Source organism: Arthroderma uncinatum, assembly GCF_011692745.1.
Source record: "Arthroderma uncinatum strain CBS 119779 chromosome Unknown scaffold2, whole genome shotgun sequence".
Lineage (NCBI taxonomy): Eukaryota > Fungi > Ascomycota > Eurotiomycetes > Onygenales > Arthrodermataceae > Arthroderma > Arthroderma uncinatum.
The window spans coordinates 4,922,390-4,937,875 of NW_022983864.1; the positions used below are offsets into that span (position 1 = coordinate 4,922,390).

Consider the following 15,486-nt stretch of genomic DNA (forward strand, 5'->3'; position numbering starts at 1 on the left):
CCTCACATACCCTCAGGCACATATACAGCCTTTGATCCCACTCACTTCTCCAGAAACAATTCTGGGCAGTTTTATTTCGTTTCGTCTTTTTTTATTCCTTGAACATCGAGTGAACATGCGTTCTACCGGATTGTTGCTGGTGGCTGCGTTGGCGAAGTGCGGTGTTGCTACCTACATACTAGAAGACGACTACCAGCCAAACACCTGGTTTGACCAGTTCAGGTTCTTCTCTGTACGTTGTCTGATCTAGAGACGTACTGTTTCCTTTCATACTAATGATGTTGAATACAGGCCAAAGACCCGACCCATGCATATGTCAACTATCTAGACCAGGCCGAAGCTCAGAAGCAAAAGTTGATAGATTTCGATGCCGCCAACAACACCGTTTACCTTGGTGTCGACCATGACAACATTGCTACTGGAGAAGGCCGAAGTTCTGTTCGCCTTGAGACAAAGAAGACCTATAATCATGGCTTGATCGTTGCTGATATCGAGCATATGCCCGGAGGCGCCTGCGGGACATGGCCTGCCTTGTAAGTCTAAGCTGCTCCTCGCTGCATGTCTGCGTCAGATCAGTTCTAATGGCGCTATTAGCTGGACTACGTCTTCCTCTTGGCCTAGTGAAGGTGAACTCGATATCATCGAGGGCGTAAATACGCAGAAGCAAAATGCCTACGCTCTGCACACTGCTGATGGATGCAGCATCTCTCAGCGACCCAATTTCTCCGGGAAGATCATGACTCCCAACTGCGACGTGAAGGCCGCTGGCCAGGCTGAAAATCAAGGCTGTCTAATCGAGGATTCGAAGCAGCAGGGATATGGGCCGACGTTCAACCAGCAGGGTGGTGGTATCTTTGCTACCGAATGGACTAGCAACGGCATTTCTATCTGGTTCTTCCCTCGTGGTAGTAACACGACTCCTGCCGATATTAACAGCGAACACCCAGACCCATCCAAGTGGACAGAGAAGCCCGTTGCTCACTTTGGTGGAGAAGCTTGTAATATCGACAAGCATGTCCGCAACCAGCGCATCGTAAGTTAACTATCTCTAAGATTGGGAAGAATATGGAATGTAAAGCTAACCAACTCTTTCTCTCTAGATCTTTAACACTGCCTTTTGCGGTGGCTGGGCTGACGGAATGTGGCCCACAGACGAGGTCTGCTCCAAGAAGGCTCCCACCTGCATGGAGTATGTGCAGAAGAACCCAGAAGCTTTCGTGGACACATACTGGTCAATCCGCTACATGAAGGTCTATCAACAAGGAACCGCACCCACCAAGTCTACCCAGGCACCACCAGTCCCCTCCTCATCAGCACAATCCACCATCAAATCCACCTCGACCACCATCGATACTACCTCTACCACTCCAGCTGGTTCATCGACCCAGGATGTCCCTGTTCCTACAGTGAGCAGTTCTACCAGCGCCGTGTCCCAGCCCACCGGCCAGCCAACTCAGCCATCAAACCCGTCCAGCGCCGACGGTACTCAACCCACTGATGCACCCTCTAATGGAGGCAATGGCTGCCCCAAACCAACCCCACCAGCATGCCGAACTTTCGTTACCACGAAGGTATTCACCGTCGTGAAGACCGTTCTCCCAACAGACGCTCACACCACTGCCAACATTATCCCAATCCCATCCAGTGCATTAAATGACGATAAGGGTGCCGCTCGACGTCGACGACGGGATATGGCACGCCATGTCGGACGTGGCCATCATAACTAAACCAAAGTCGGACTACAGAGTTATTTTCTATTTTTGTTATTTTTAAGCGTTAGATCTTTGTAAAGCTATGTCCGAGGGTTTCTTCTTTTCTTCTTCTACGAATGCTAAGAAGGGTTGAGCAAGATGGGGATAGAACGCAGAAAGAAGGGCTTTCATTCCTTCCAATGCCTTATTAGAATATTCGTGTATTTTTTAGTGAATATTACCCTTCTATTCTCGACTATCAATAGCCGTCAATGCTGAACGAGATGGCTCAAAGGAACATGAAATCAAGATGATTAAACATTATATTAGAGAAATTATATCTTCTATAAAAAATACACCATTGCCCCTTGCGTTAATATCGTATACCTAGGGAAACAAGACCTGCTCCTGGAAAACGAACCTCAAATAGTCCAAGATGTCTGCTTACCCATACAGTACGGCTCATATCTGGGTAGACCCCAAAGCCTCAAGCACATTATTTTATTACAGACCCTACGATTAGCATTAATAATTGCCATGGGCCAAACCACGGACAAGTTCACCCGCTGAAACCCAACTCGTCTCTTCGATCATCAGTCAACCGACCCCATTCCAGCAATAGTCGAAAGAGATAGATCTCCATATCTTCTTTTCTAAGGGTCTCTTCTGCCCATTTCTTGCCCTCTCTCGCAATTATCTTACCCTCACGATCATGCGGGTTCATCAAAACCTTCATAGTCTTACCATTTTCATCCACGGTCTTAGCTCCAGAAAAGAACGCCAGGGTACTCCACATATCATGGAATCTGATATTCTGGGGCACAAAGTGTAACCACGGCGTTAATCTGGAATCAAACCATTGGCGAAATAGTGCAGCTCGGAACGGGAGACTGTTGCTTTGTAGAAAGGGGAGGAAACGACCGCTGAACCCGGCACCATCCAAGTCGTATAAGAAGCGGTATTTCCAGTGGTTGTCAAAAGGCACGCGCGTAGTGATTCCGAGTTCGCGTCTTTGGGTGTCGCAGTCTTTCCCACCGCATCGGGCTACGTCCTCGGCGATGCCAATCGACGGGTTTATTCCAAGAGATTGGGAGGCCGTAGAGGGTGTTAGGGTGTTATAAGAAAAGCCACCCCCTTTGTCGGTTGGAAGTAGTACGGAGACGTGGTTAGTATTATTGTTGGCCATATGTAGGAAACGTTGGCGAGCCATTCCCTTCCATGCTCCATTCTCACTGAATCCTTCTGATGTTGTTCCTCTCCAGAATGCGATGGCTTCCTTTTGACCATAGGGCGGATCAGAGTGTTCTTCGGAGGGGTTATATTTCGCTTTCTCCACATAGTTCCAGGAGCTAGGGTATAAAATGTCGTTAAAGCCCGATACTTTGCTCTGGCTAAAAACTGGGAGTAACTTTTGGGAGACTTTGAGGGCGCTTGGTGATATGAAAAATCCATGTAAGTTGGCTAGGTCAGGCTGATGACAGATATTGCCGGATAGCTCCCAATCCTGCAGGAACTGCTCCATTGAATGTGGCGCAACACATGACAGACATATAGTATCGTGTTGCCATTGATGCCTTTGAGCCTTCGAGTCTGGAGGGCATGATTTAGCTGCAATGCTATGGAATGTATCTTTTCTCGAATGCTCAGTGAAATGGATGTGGGTTTGTCGGTCATTCGAGCGACTTAGTGCCCATGATAGTGACCTATCCTTAGACCAGGCGCTGTCCATATTATTACCTAGTGATGATAACTGATTTTTCGCTGTGTTATTCATAGATTGGATAGTGTCCCATGGGACAGAGACGCGACATTCGTCATTAATGTTGAATCCAATATCCATATCTGGTAGGTGACTCGCAAACGGGGCAATCATTTGGACTATTCCCTCGATCATCCACCGATGAGTGGGTATTATCTCTGGCTGCGGTTCAGCAACACCGTCACGAACCACTACCGCAGCTATATCGTTCCATTGATTGCTAATCATGGAATTGGTAAGATCCCTCAATGTACTCGGTGCGAGAGCGCGGAATGGGAGGAGATCTATGTGTATTTGGTCATAGTTATCAATAATTAGAGATGACCTGTTGTTAGCATACTCGTACCATATGTCAAACCCACTATACAAAAAAACGTTAGAGACATTCAAGTAGATTCGGTTGTTAGAGGAATAGACATACGGTGGCGGCAGCAGACCATAACGCTCCTTATACTCGCTAACAGCCTCCTGTAGGTTAGTACTATACTTTGCTTCAGCTACCCATTGAGCGTGCCCCTGCCTAGCGTTTGCCATTAAAATATTGATGGGGTGCTGAGGAACAGCTGGCTGTTGGAGAATGATCCAAAGGGAGCAGCTTAGAAAGGAACAAAAACATATACAGTAAATGGTTATGGTTCGAGCCGAGACAGTTTCGAGCTCCCTAAAATAGACACTCCTTAGGATGATAAAGCCCACGGCGGCATGAAGGAGCACGACGGCTAACAACGCCGCGAAATATGGCATTGACAGGTATGGGTGGAGTATAGAAGTCATGAGAGCTTCACGTGTGGTTAGAATCGAGGCAGCGAACGAAATCGTTAATGCTTTGACGTCCGCAATCTATTCCAAGGAATGTCAGTATAGTTTTAATGATACCAGCCCTAAAAAGGAGGGTGATAACTTACACATTTTCCGGCGGAGATGAACAATATGGACATAACTAGACCCTCCCAGATGAGATCGCCAATGTGCAAAGGCGGAAAGATCGAAAACAATGGCACCCTGTTTCTAACTGGAAGCAGATATGCCCCAGACTTTCCAAATGCCCAGAAAACGGTACTTCCCTAGCACGAGAACAACATTAGGTTGTGATTGTGGAAAAGCCGAGGTTCGGATATTGGGGCATAACTCACTACTAGGAGAAGCCCCCAGGTTGTTGTTACTTGCCAGACTGTTCCGTTTGACCGACGAATAGAAGATTTGACCAATAATTCAGCGGAAATGACAATAGTAGAGTCGATAACTGCGCGTAATATCTGTAGCCAGAAGATCACCCGGTGCCCATTCGTAACTGGGCATATAATTGTCGTTTCCCTGCCCTTTCTCAGAGACCGTATAACCAAGCCAGCCATAACCAGTAAGATAGATGGGGGGAAATAACTGAAGAGTTTCCATGTAGTGTTCCCCAATCGAAAGTTCCCTCTCGGGCTTTTAGAGCTCAAATATTCGTATAGGAATACCATGAACGGCACTATTGTCTAATTCAGTTATTAATTAATTAGGTATGAAAGTGCTAAAGATCGAAAGCGCAACCGTTAACTCACGATATCATCCAGCACCGAGCACTGTACATGTCGAACGAGATACCCATGAAGCTCTATCCGAGCAGTCAAAATGGCAATCGTAAATGCAAAGACCATCCATGTTTCTCGTAATTTTGTCGAAGACGACTTCTGTCGTTTTTCCAACGGTTCTGAGGAAATCGGGGAAGAGTTTGGTAGTGGGATATTCTCGTTTTGCCATTCAGGGCCCGATGGCCTGCCCGACAAGGCCGAGGTAAGGAAGCTTGTTATTAGCAAGATGATGCCTGAGGCGAAGAGGGCGATGGCCAGCGATTCTGCGGGTGGATCTGCAGATCATCGAGAATTAGTAAAGTAACCACAGAGACGAAGCCTACCACGCGCATAAGTATCGATCTCTAACGATATCAACTCACTGTAGTTTATAGCTCTGTTTGAGGAGTCTCCTGAAATTTCCCGGAAGGAAGATTGGTAAATAACGCCGGCTATAAATGTGCTAACAGCATGTTAGTTATTATATGCGAAACTCGCCATGAAACCCCGAGAATACTTACCCAAGAGCGAACGCAACGCGTCTCTGCTTTATCTCCTTTTTTAGGAGCGCTAGAATGCCTTGGGTCTTCTCCAACATCTCATCGCGAGGTAGGCGAAGTGACCTACTCATCCTCAACGCTGTGTAACTGAGATGGCAATATCGATCGCAAGCACAGGGGATGTTGTCTTCTAGACTCGCCTTGAGGTGCCATTTCGCAGGTAATTCTCACTCTGACAGGTTTTTATTTCTTTATGCAGCCGGTGGTCCCGTAACCAGGCTTTGTGCGACGAACCATAGTTGCTTGACCAGACACTTGGCTACCAAGGCAGTTACAAGATCAAGACAAAGAATTAAACAAGATAATATTTACTCCTGCCAACGCCTCCAGATCTTCGTATGTAGAGGACATGGCGAACATATTTGGTACCTCGTTCAACAACTCCCTTTCCTCACGCAGCTCCATGAACATGGGAGTCCTATCGAGGCGACAGTTGACCTCTGGTTTCAGTAGATCAACGAGGTGACATTGACATTTAATATTTTATCTATGGTTACTCTCTGACGCTTCTCCTCACCTGCAGAATATTCAAACAGGCTGGGCGTTAACTCATTCATCCTGCCGAGTAAAGCTTACCGTTCTTTCATCAAGGGGTAAAGCATTTGCGTGGTTTATCCATGTCTCCCCAAAATAGATACTAGTATGAGGCTCTCTGGTATTAACACCCCGAGAGCCCCTAAGCGAATTGGGGCCATTATATAGCCAATGTTAGACGTAGAGGCGGCGCCTTTTCCAATGACCAGGACTCCAAAAAGATCGAGTCTATGATCTGATAACGGCCCGCGCTGTTGCCAAGATCTCCGCCCCGCCCATCGATGGATAACGTAAGTGTATTAGTCATAAGGCTTATCTGTGGAGTTTAACACGTGACTAGATAACTCAGGGCGGTCAAGGGTGGCAGTAAAAAAAGCTCGGAAGGAAAGTTTACCCGAAGCAGCTTTTTTTCGATTTTGATTGAATGGAAATTGAGGGAGCTTTCGTTGCTCGAGCTTTGCGACTTGCTTCACAGGCATTATATTCGCCCCGGTCAAGCCTTATAATGTGCCGTTGAATAGCTTGCGTCTTTCCTACCGAAGCATCCTCCCAGCATTCGCTCTTTTGACTGCTCAATTCGATACGTGAGCTAAAGCTAATTGAGCTTTGAACTCCGGCGCAATGCCACGAAAAGCGCTCGACTCGCGCATTCCAGCGCTGATTCGGAATGGAATTCAAGAAAAGAAACGAAGCTTCTTTGTCGTCGTTGGAGACCGCGCCAAAGATGTCATCGTGCACCTTCATTATATCATGTCCAGCGTCGATGTCAAACAGAATAAATCAGTGCTCTGGGCGTATAAAAAGGACCTGCTAGGTTTCACAACCCATCGCAAGAAGAGAGAGATGAAGATAAAGAAAGAAATCAAGAGGGGAATACGCGACCCGAATACCGACGATCCTTTCGAACTATTTATCACCCTCAACCAGATACGATATGTTTACTACAAGGAGACCGAAAAGATATTGGGAAACACATATGGAATGTGTATTCTGCAGGATTTTGAAGCCTTGACGCCGAATCTGCTTGCGCGAACTGTTGAGACTGTGGAGGGTGGTGGAATAGTTATACTTCTGTTGAAGGGCATGAAGAGTTTGAAACAGTTATATACGTTATCGATGGACATACACTCGAGATACCGAACAGAAGCTCATGACGATGTGGTGGCCCGGTTTAACGAACGTTTCATTCTGTCTCTTGGCAGTTGTAATACTTGTCTTGTCGTTGACGACGAACTGAATGTGCTTCCTATATCTGGCGGTAAGGCAGTGACGCCATTACCGCCCATCGACCCAGAGGAAGAAGCCAATTCTTCTAGCAAAAAGGAACTCCAGTCAATCAAAACGGAATTGGAAGATACGCAACCAGTAGGATCATTGGTTAAGCTAGCTAAGACCGTCGACCAGGCAAAGGCATTGCTCACGTTTGTAGACGCCATCGCCGAGAAAACATTGCGCAGCACTGTTACGTTGACTGCTGCTCGTGGACGTGGAAAGTCAGCCGCTCTTGGTGTAGCAATTTCAGCAGCCATCGCCCACGGTTACAGCAATATTTTCATCACCTCTCCCAGCCCCGAGAATTTGAAGACTCTTTTCGAGTTCGTGTTCAAAGGTTTTGATGAACTGGGCTATCTTGATCATGTTGACTACACCATTCTCCAGTCAACTAATCCCGATTTTAACAAAGCCATTGTTAGGGTCAATGTTCACAGGCAACATAGGCAGACTATACAGTACATCCAGCCCCAGGATGCTTTTGCTTTGGGACAAGCTGAGCTCTTGGTCATCGATGAGGCTGCAGCTATTCCCTTGCCATTAGTACGAAAACTGATGGGTCCATACCTTGTGTTCATGGCCTCGACAATCAACGGATACGAAGGTACGGGACGATCCCTCTCACTGAAACTGATACAGCAGTTACGTGAGCAATCAAGAGGAGGGGCCAAAGCAAATGGTGCAGATGATACCGATATCACTGACCGGTCCGGAAAGGCCGCGAGAAAAGAAGGAGGCTCTCACTCCGGGGGTCGAACGTTACGTGAGATTACGCTATCGGAACCAATTCGATATGCTCAGGGAGATTCAGTTGAAAAGTGGCTCAACAAACTTCTATGTCTTGATGCAACTTTGCCAAAATCGAAATTAAACACCCAGGGATGCCCACACCCATCCCAATGCCAGCTTCTTCATGTAAACCGCGATACCCTCTTTTCTTTCCACCCCGTCTCTGAAAAATTCCTTCACCAAATGATGGCTCTATATGTTGCTAGTCACTATAAGAACTCCCCCAATGACCTACAACTCATGAGTGATGCGCCGGCTCATCAGCTTTTCGTTCTGGTACCGCCTGTCGACGAGAATGCGACAAAACTACCCGAACCACTATGTGTTATTCAGATAGCCATGGAAGGTCAGATCAGCAAACAAAGCGTTTTGAACAGTTTAAGTCGTGGACAAAGAGCTGGCGGTGACCTTATTCCTTGGCTCGTAAGCCAGCAATTCCAAGATGAAGACTTCGCTGGTCTATCTGGAGCGAGAATCGTGCGAATAGCTACTAATCCAGACTATATTAGTATGGGATATGGCTCGCGTGCTTTGGAATTGCTAATCGACTTTTTCGAAGGCAAGTTTGCTAGCTTGTCGGAGGATGAGAATCCAGTTTCTGAAGAAATGGTCCGCGTCACTGATGCTGAGTTGGAGGAATCTAATCTTCTGGACGACAATGTCCATGTCAGGGACATTCAATCAATGCCGCCTCTCTTCGGAAAGCTCTCCGAACGACGACCCGGTGCTCTTGACTACGTTGGCGTGAGTTTTGGCTTGACACAACCTCTGCATAAATTCTGGAAACGCTCTCAGTTCGCACCAGTATACCTGAGACAGACCCCTAACGACCTTACCGGAGAACATTCTTGCGTCATGATTCGCACTCTATCAACTGGAGCCAATGATGCGTCATGGCTTGGGGCCTTCGTGTCTGACTTCCATAAACGTTTCCAAACCCTGCTATCATACCAATTTCGTGAATTCCCGTCAGTCATGTCTCTGAGTATGAGCGAGTCTGCCACCGCAGTCTCAAGATCCGACCCCTCCCTCAAACCAGCCCCTGTCACAAAGGCAGATATCGATGCTGTCTTCTCGCCTTTCGACCTTAAACGTCTAGACAGTTACGCCAACAACCTACTAGATTACCACGTTATCCTCGACCTGGTTCCCACAATAGCATCACTATACTTCTCAGGACGCTTAACCCCCGGCGTCAACCTCTCTGGTGTCCAGCAATCCATCCTTTTAGCTACCGGTCTACAGCGCAAGACATTTGACGATGTAGAAAAGGAGATCAAGGTAGCTGCATCCCAGCTCATGGCGATGTTCATTAAAATCATGAGAAAAGTATCCTCGCATTTCCGTTCCGTCCTAGAAGGAGCCGTGGCAAGTACGCTACCCGCAGCGAACAGGGCTATAACACAAGGAGAAACAACCGAAGCTCATGACGACAAGATCATTGAAGATCGATTCCGTCCTCTCGAAGTCGACCTTGAGGATGAACTAAAGGAGGGTAGCCGAGTGGTCGATGCTGAACTTCGAGAGAAACAGCGAGCTTTGATTGATGCACTTCCACTGAACCAGTAAGCACCCACTTTACCCGCACTTATGTATCGAACGGCATTTACTAATAAACCTGTATAGATATGAAATTGCACATGGAGCTCCAGGCTGGGAGGAAGCCGAAAAACAAATTCGTACTTCAAAATCCAAAGACGGTAGCATTCAAACCGTAAGTATTAAATCTACAGCAAAACGAAAGGCTGGTGAGACCGCGAGGGACATCTATGAAAAAGAAATTGGCAGTAAAGAGAGAAAGAAGATAAAAAAGGGCACTGAAGGCCGAAGAAAGGATTGATTGACGACTACTGCTTGGCCATGTGGGATGGATGAATGTACATAGCGTAGAACTGGTGTACCGGCTTAAAAAAAGATCTCATTGTTTTAGAACTTGCCTTGGAAAGAAAACTATAAATGTTCTTATAAGATAGCTTGGGCGAGACTATGAAACTGGCACAAAGTGGGATTTATCAATAAGAATAATAGCTTGCGATTAAACCGGGGTGATTCTAATCCTCCTATAATAACTGAAACATCTGGCACACTGTTTGGATGCCAGGTAAGCTGCTAAGAGCCGAGATACCACAACTTGGGTACCTAACCCATTCATAGCTCCTCATGGGCTGGTTGTTCTGCTTCCTTGGGTTCTTCGACGATGGGCTCTTGTTCTGGCTCTGGCTCTGGGGCAGTCTCTTTCTCGACCTTATCAGCCTCCTCCTTCTCTGGAACCTCCTCTAGGGCCTCCTCGGGTTCAGTAGGCTTTTCCTTTTCGTCTACAATCAGAGCACCATCGGGAATCTTCTTCTTCTCCATTTCGCCAAACTTAACAGCATCAACCCATGTTTCAAGGTCGGCACGGCTAAATCCACCACGCTCCTCAGGGTTATAAGATTTCCACCAACCCCTTCTGCCATTGACGACAATAACCTTCATTTCACCATCCGATGGTATGTTGAGTTTTTGTTTAAAGTTGGTGATTTCCTCGCTAACTTCAGGAACAATGTAGAATGGGAAAATCTTTCCGCTGTTAAGTGTGTATTTGTGGGAAACCTCACCAAGGGCGGCTATCATTTCGATTGTTGCAGGTGGGGGTGCATCGGATGGGGAAGCAGGCAATGGAATAAGTGCAAGTAAGCAAGTTCCGGTTTCATCCGATAGACATGTTGTTTTCAGGTCGGTTCTGGTGGCCAAGGGTCGCAGTGGCGGGGCCTTGCGCTCAGATGATTCCTTTTCAGGGGTCTCTGGGTCTTCGGAGCCTTCAGGCGTGTCATTGCTATCAGAGCTATCCTTAGCGCTGTCGGTCTCTGAGGCATCTTCTGCCGATTTGGTAGATGTAGTTGAAGATTTAGATGCCTTGTCAGCTTTCTTCTTCTGCGGCTTAGGCTTTTCTGACGCCTTGTTCGAGTTTGGCTCGGCTATCTGGCTAAGGAACTCCATCATTGGCTTTTTCTTCATTTCACCATCGTAAACGATGGCTTCCTTTTCGCCGCCAGGTAGGAGAATCAAGGCTGGGAAACTCGAAACGCCAAAAGTCTCCACGGCGGACTTCTCCTTGTTCCGGATCTGACCAAATGTGATGGAGCCGAGGAAATCGGTAGACAACGCTTTGAGGGTGGCACCAGTAGTACCTTTCTCGGTGAAGAGGATTGCCTTTGCGGTCTCATTTCCCTGGGAGAGGAATTCATCGATGTTCTTTTCGGTGACCCGTTTGACATGGTTAGGCATACGATCAATAAGGATTTCTCCTATGGCCTTTGCTGTTCGAGCTCCTTGGTAATCTTCAACTCTAGGTTTTCCGGGCTTCTTCGACGGGACAACGAGCTTGAGTGTGGGGAAACCCTTGACGCCCATCTGGCCGCAGAAGGCCTTGTTCTTGTCCTCATCACAATCAATGGCTGCGACGTTTGCAAGGCCTTCAAGATTTCTGGCAGCTTTTTCATAAGCTGGTTTCAAGTTCCGGCAGTGGCCACACCATGGGGCATAGAACCTAGAAAAGTAAGAAACTGTATAAAAGCTAAAATGTACCAAAATTTGCGGGTATCTCTTACTCGACCATCTATATAATGAGCATTAGCTTTAATTCCGAATAGTAGGTGAATAGATGGTAAATTCAACGTACAGAGACATGGTTTGAACGGGCAATCAGGCGATCATAGTTAGTGGCATCGACCTGGAGTACAGGTGACTTTTTGGTATAGAGGCCAGAAGCAGGGACTGCCTCTAGGGCGAGAGTTACGAGCAAAGCTGCTAAGCTTGTCTTCAGCATTTTGACAGACTGTGAGTTGGACAAACTGTTTTCATAGAAGTAATTTGCCTATACAGCCGTTAGCCCACGGTAGAAAGGAGGTAAGCTATATACCAACAGTCCTCCTGGACATGGAACACTTGTCCTTTTAACTGCGGAAGTTGCAACGTTGGCTTTTAGTTACCCCGGATACCTGCTTAGTCATACCAACATTTATAGTATATCACGTGATATCAAACTTATATCTGTCTCAGTTGCCGAGAAGGATTCAGGGGAAACTCAGGGACGGCATCATATCAGGAAGGAAAACTACTCAATTCGAGGGGAGCGGGTAGATAACGCCGTAATAGATATTATAAGGCCATCCATTTGCCTAGAGGCCGTTCTTTTTGGCTATGGCTGAATTGGCGACGTTGCCAACTGAGCTCTTTCTGATAGTACTCCTGTCTCTAGATGTTAAAGATGTGGTTTGCTGCCGTGCTGTGTCCAAAGCATGGCATTCACTGTTTACCCAGCCACGCTATCTTCAATATTATCTGAAGATGCTATATCCCCAGACACGAGAATCGCGGCGTTTGGAAGCCGACGGTACCATCGAAGGAACATCAAAAGATGAAATTCGAAAGCTCTTTGACCGTGTTGCCTCGAGATACTACCATCTTCTCCGTGGCGATCCACGGTCAGTTGAAATTCACTCCTTACAGATCCCGGAACTATATTACTCGCTACGATATGACATATTACACCGTACGGCCTTTGATGCACATCAGAGCCACCCAATGGTGGACGTCTTCCAGCCAGAAAATACCCTACCATGGGCATACGATGATGGAATTTTAGTATTTCAACCGGACAAGAAGCCGTATCTGATGTTTTCGGATATAGAGTCAGAAACTTCCCATCCTATACCGTTCTCTCTTCGCGGAAAGCCTATTCGAAACATCCGTATCCAATGCCGGATCCTATTGATTGAATGGATCAAACTTGGACCAGGAGATGAAGTAGGCCATTTTGCTACAGCTTTCGATATATTGGGCGACTCTTTCTCTGGTCGTAAACCAGTGTTCCTTGGGACATGGTGTATCGGGTCACCCTCAAGGATGTGGTTATCCCAAACGTGTTTCCACTCCTCGCATAACCGGCACCATTATGTTCTATACACGGGGGCCAGAAGTCATGTGGAATCATATACTTATGGAGATGAGACTCTGGAAGGATTGAAGATTTGGGATATCTCAAATTTGAAAGCCCTAGACTCGCACCCAGATTATATCGTGGAGCCAGATAATTGGGAATCACCGGATGACTCCTGGGACTTTATAAATGCTCCTATGCGGTTCGATCCTAGGGAAGACAGCTCTTATATCGTGCCTAAGCTTGTCACGGAAATCAGCGTGCCAATATTACGGTTCTACGACTCGCTTCGGATGATTGCGCCTACACTACAGGGCCTCAGCATCAATAGCGAGGAAGGCATCGTTGACATCGTGGAAAACATATACCACAATGAACTATATGAGGATGAAGACGGGCCATATAATCCCACCCCAATAGTAACAAGCATACCCTTCATCGGCCAGGGACCATGGTGGCGCCGTGAGGTACTAACCCATGTCTTCCCATATCGCGGCCATGACTCTTTAGAGTCGAGTCCGCTGAAAATGCGCACAGTTCTTCCATACCTTCATGTAGCTGAAGTTACCGACGACATTACAGGGGTTCGCTTTAGATTGAGCATGAAACCCCGGGAAATAGGCAGTTCAGAGCCTCCGGAATATGTTGTGTATATCGATCTACCTGGGCACGAGCCTGGTGACAACGATATAGAGATAGAGGACGATCTTGGGACAATAGTTGGTCAAGGCTGCAAGATACGCGGAGATGAAAGGATACTGATTGGCGAATACGGGAGTCAAGAGCTCTATATTCTTCGCTTTGATCGACCGGAGGAGCCGTCGGTGGAGGTTGAAAATTGACATATTGGTGACAGTTGGTACAGACATATTGATGATAGTTGGTATAATTGGTTTTACAGGACGGGACTGAAGGGAGTAATTTCAGCTACCACGGCCTTCATGATAGAAGGCGCGAAAAAACAAAACAAAAGAAATGTCTCTTGTGAATACAACTATCTTTGTACAAAGTTGGTGAATAGATCTAGATCTGTATGCGGGGAAAAAAGAACTTCACACATAAATACATGTGCGCTGCTCGCTGCATTTGAAGCTCTGACTGCGTACTTTTACATGTCCTCGGAGGCGGTAGCACCAGTGATAATCTCAACCAATTCACCGGTAATGGCGGCTTGACGCTGTCGGTTGTAGAGAATTTGGAATCTAAAAACATTAGTTATGGTGTTAGATGGTGGGTGCGTGGGCAGTGCTTACCGCTGGATCATGTCACCGGCGTTCTTGGATGCGTTCTAAATTAAAGTCAGTATGAACGACGTCTCAAGTCTCTAATAAGATACTAACCTCCATAGCATTACGACGGGCCTGCGAGTGATATGTTAGCAATTGAAGCGAAATCTATATCCAGTGGGACTTACAGAGATTTCACAAGCGTGTCCCTCAGCCAAAGCCCAGTACAAGCTGTTGGCAAGAGCATACTCACGGAGGTTGGCAAGAACCTCGCTGTCGACCTCGAACGCGACAACGTTGGCTAAGACATGTTAGATCGAAAACAGAAAGTATATACATGTAGAGAGAATACGAACGGGACTGGATGATGGCCTCTTCGGAGAAAGCCTCGACGGTGGTGGGCTCGTAGCTCTGGGCGTTGATGAACTTGTTGTAGACGATCTTGATGCTGGCGTAGTCGGTGGGCAGCTGGCAGATCTGGTCGGCAATGGCCTGGGCTTCAGCGAAGGTGGGAACGTCCTTGCCAACACCAGCGAAGGAAAGAACAAGGTTGCCCTCGTTGGATCGGGAGAGCTGGGCCTTGGACTTCTCTCCGAGCACGACGATGTCGGCGTCGGGCTTCTCCAAGATCATGCGGCGGGTGGCCTTGCTGAGACCGGAGTGAATACCACCGCAGAGACCCTTATCGGAACTGGCGACGACGTAGAGGGTCTTGAGGTCCTCGAGGGGCTTGGTCTCTGCCTTTTCGAAGACGGACTCGGACGTCTCACCGTACGCTCTGGAGAGAGTCATGGCGCGCTGGGCCTTGTTGAGACGGGTCGAGGCAACGATCTTCATGGTCTTGGTGATTTTCTCGATGTTCTTGATGGACTTCAGGCGGCCCTCGATCTCACGCAGGGTAGCGAAGTTGGCGGCATTGGCGGGAGCACTATCATCATCATCAATTCATCAATTCTCATCTTCATCTTCCACCTTTCGTCTCTTGTCTCTCATCTCTCGTCTATCTCGTGTCTCGTCTTCATCTAATCACCGCGCAATGGATAGTCTGTACTCACCGGACGACGGCAGAGCCGGCCTTCCACGCCGGGCGGGCGGTTCGCGAAAGCATCTCGAGGGTGTGCGAGGAAGATCCCGGTAGCTAGACAGATAGACAGCTGGGACAGAGTGCAATGGCAGCTGTT

At 47.4% G+C, this 15,486-nt stretch overlaps 5 protein-coding genes across 5 annotated transcripts; 3 read left to right on the top strand and 2 right to left on the bottom strand.

Annotated features, from left to right (window-relative positions):
* Positions 1-115: 115 nt before the first annotated feature.
* GIQ15_03443 (1,3(4)-beta-glucanase) lies at positions 116-1,727 on the top strand (the record flags this gene model as incomplete). Its single annotated transcript, XM_033550860.1, has 4 exons — positions 116-232; positions 292-533; positions 595-1,033; positions 1,101-1,727. 4 exons carry the CDS (start codon positions 116-118, stop codon positions 1,725-1,727), a joined length of 1,425 nt encoding a protein of 474 aa, XP_033408021.1.
* Positions 1,728-2,250: 523 nt separating this feature from the next.
* On the bottom strand, positions 2,251-5,634 carry GIQ15_03444 (uncharacterized protein; the record flags this gene model as incomplete). Its single annotated transcript, XM_033550861.1, has 8 exons — positions 2,251-3,811; positions 3,872-4,013; positions 4,071-4,290; positions 4,356-4,514; positions 4,584-4,928; positions 4,995-5,299; positions 5,348-5,466; positions 5,525-5,634. 8 exons carry the CDS (start codon positions 5,632-5,634, stop codon positions 2,251-2,253), a joined length of 2,961 nt encoding a protein of 986 aa, XP_033408022.1.
* Positions 5,635-6,718: 1,084 nt separating this feature from the next.
* GIQ15_03445 (uncharacterized protein) lies at positions 6,719-9,727 on the top strand (the record flags this gene model as incomplete). Its single annotated transcript, XM_033550862.1, has 1 exon — positions 6,719-9,727. The coding sequence occupies one exon, from the start codon at positions 6,719-6,721 to the stop codon at positions 9,725-9,727; it is 3,009 nt and encodes a 1,002-aa protein (XP_033408023.1).
* A 2,760-nt stretch (positions 9,728-12,487) lies between these two features.
* GIQ15_03446 (F-box domain protein) lies at positions 12,488-13,921 on the top strand (the record flags this gene model as incomplete). Its single annotated transcript, XM_033550863.1, has 1 exon — positions 12,488-13,921. One exon carries the CDS (start codon positions 12,488-12,490, stop codon positions 13,919-13,921), a length of 1,434 nt encoding a protein of 477 aa, XP_033408024.1.
* A 266-nt stretch (positions 13,922-14,187) lies between these two features.
* GIQ15_03447 (ATP synthase subunit gamma) lies at positions 14,188-15,413 on the bottom strand (the record flags this gene model as incomplete). The annotated part of the gene is made up of 6 exons (XM_033550864.1): positions 14,188-14,281; positions 14,333-14,367; positions 14,420-14,440; positions 14,494-14,606; positions 14,662-15,233; positions 15,361-15,413. 6 exons carry the CDS (start codon positions 15,411-15,413, stop codon positions 14,188-14,190), a joined length of 888 nt encoding a protein of 295 aa, XP_033408025.1.
* Positions 15,414-15,486: the final 73 nt, after the last annotated feature.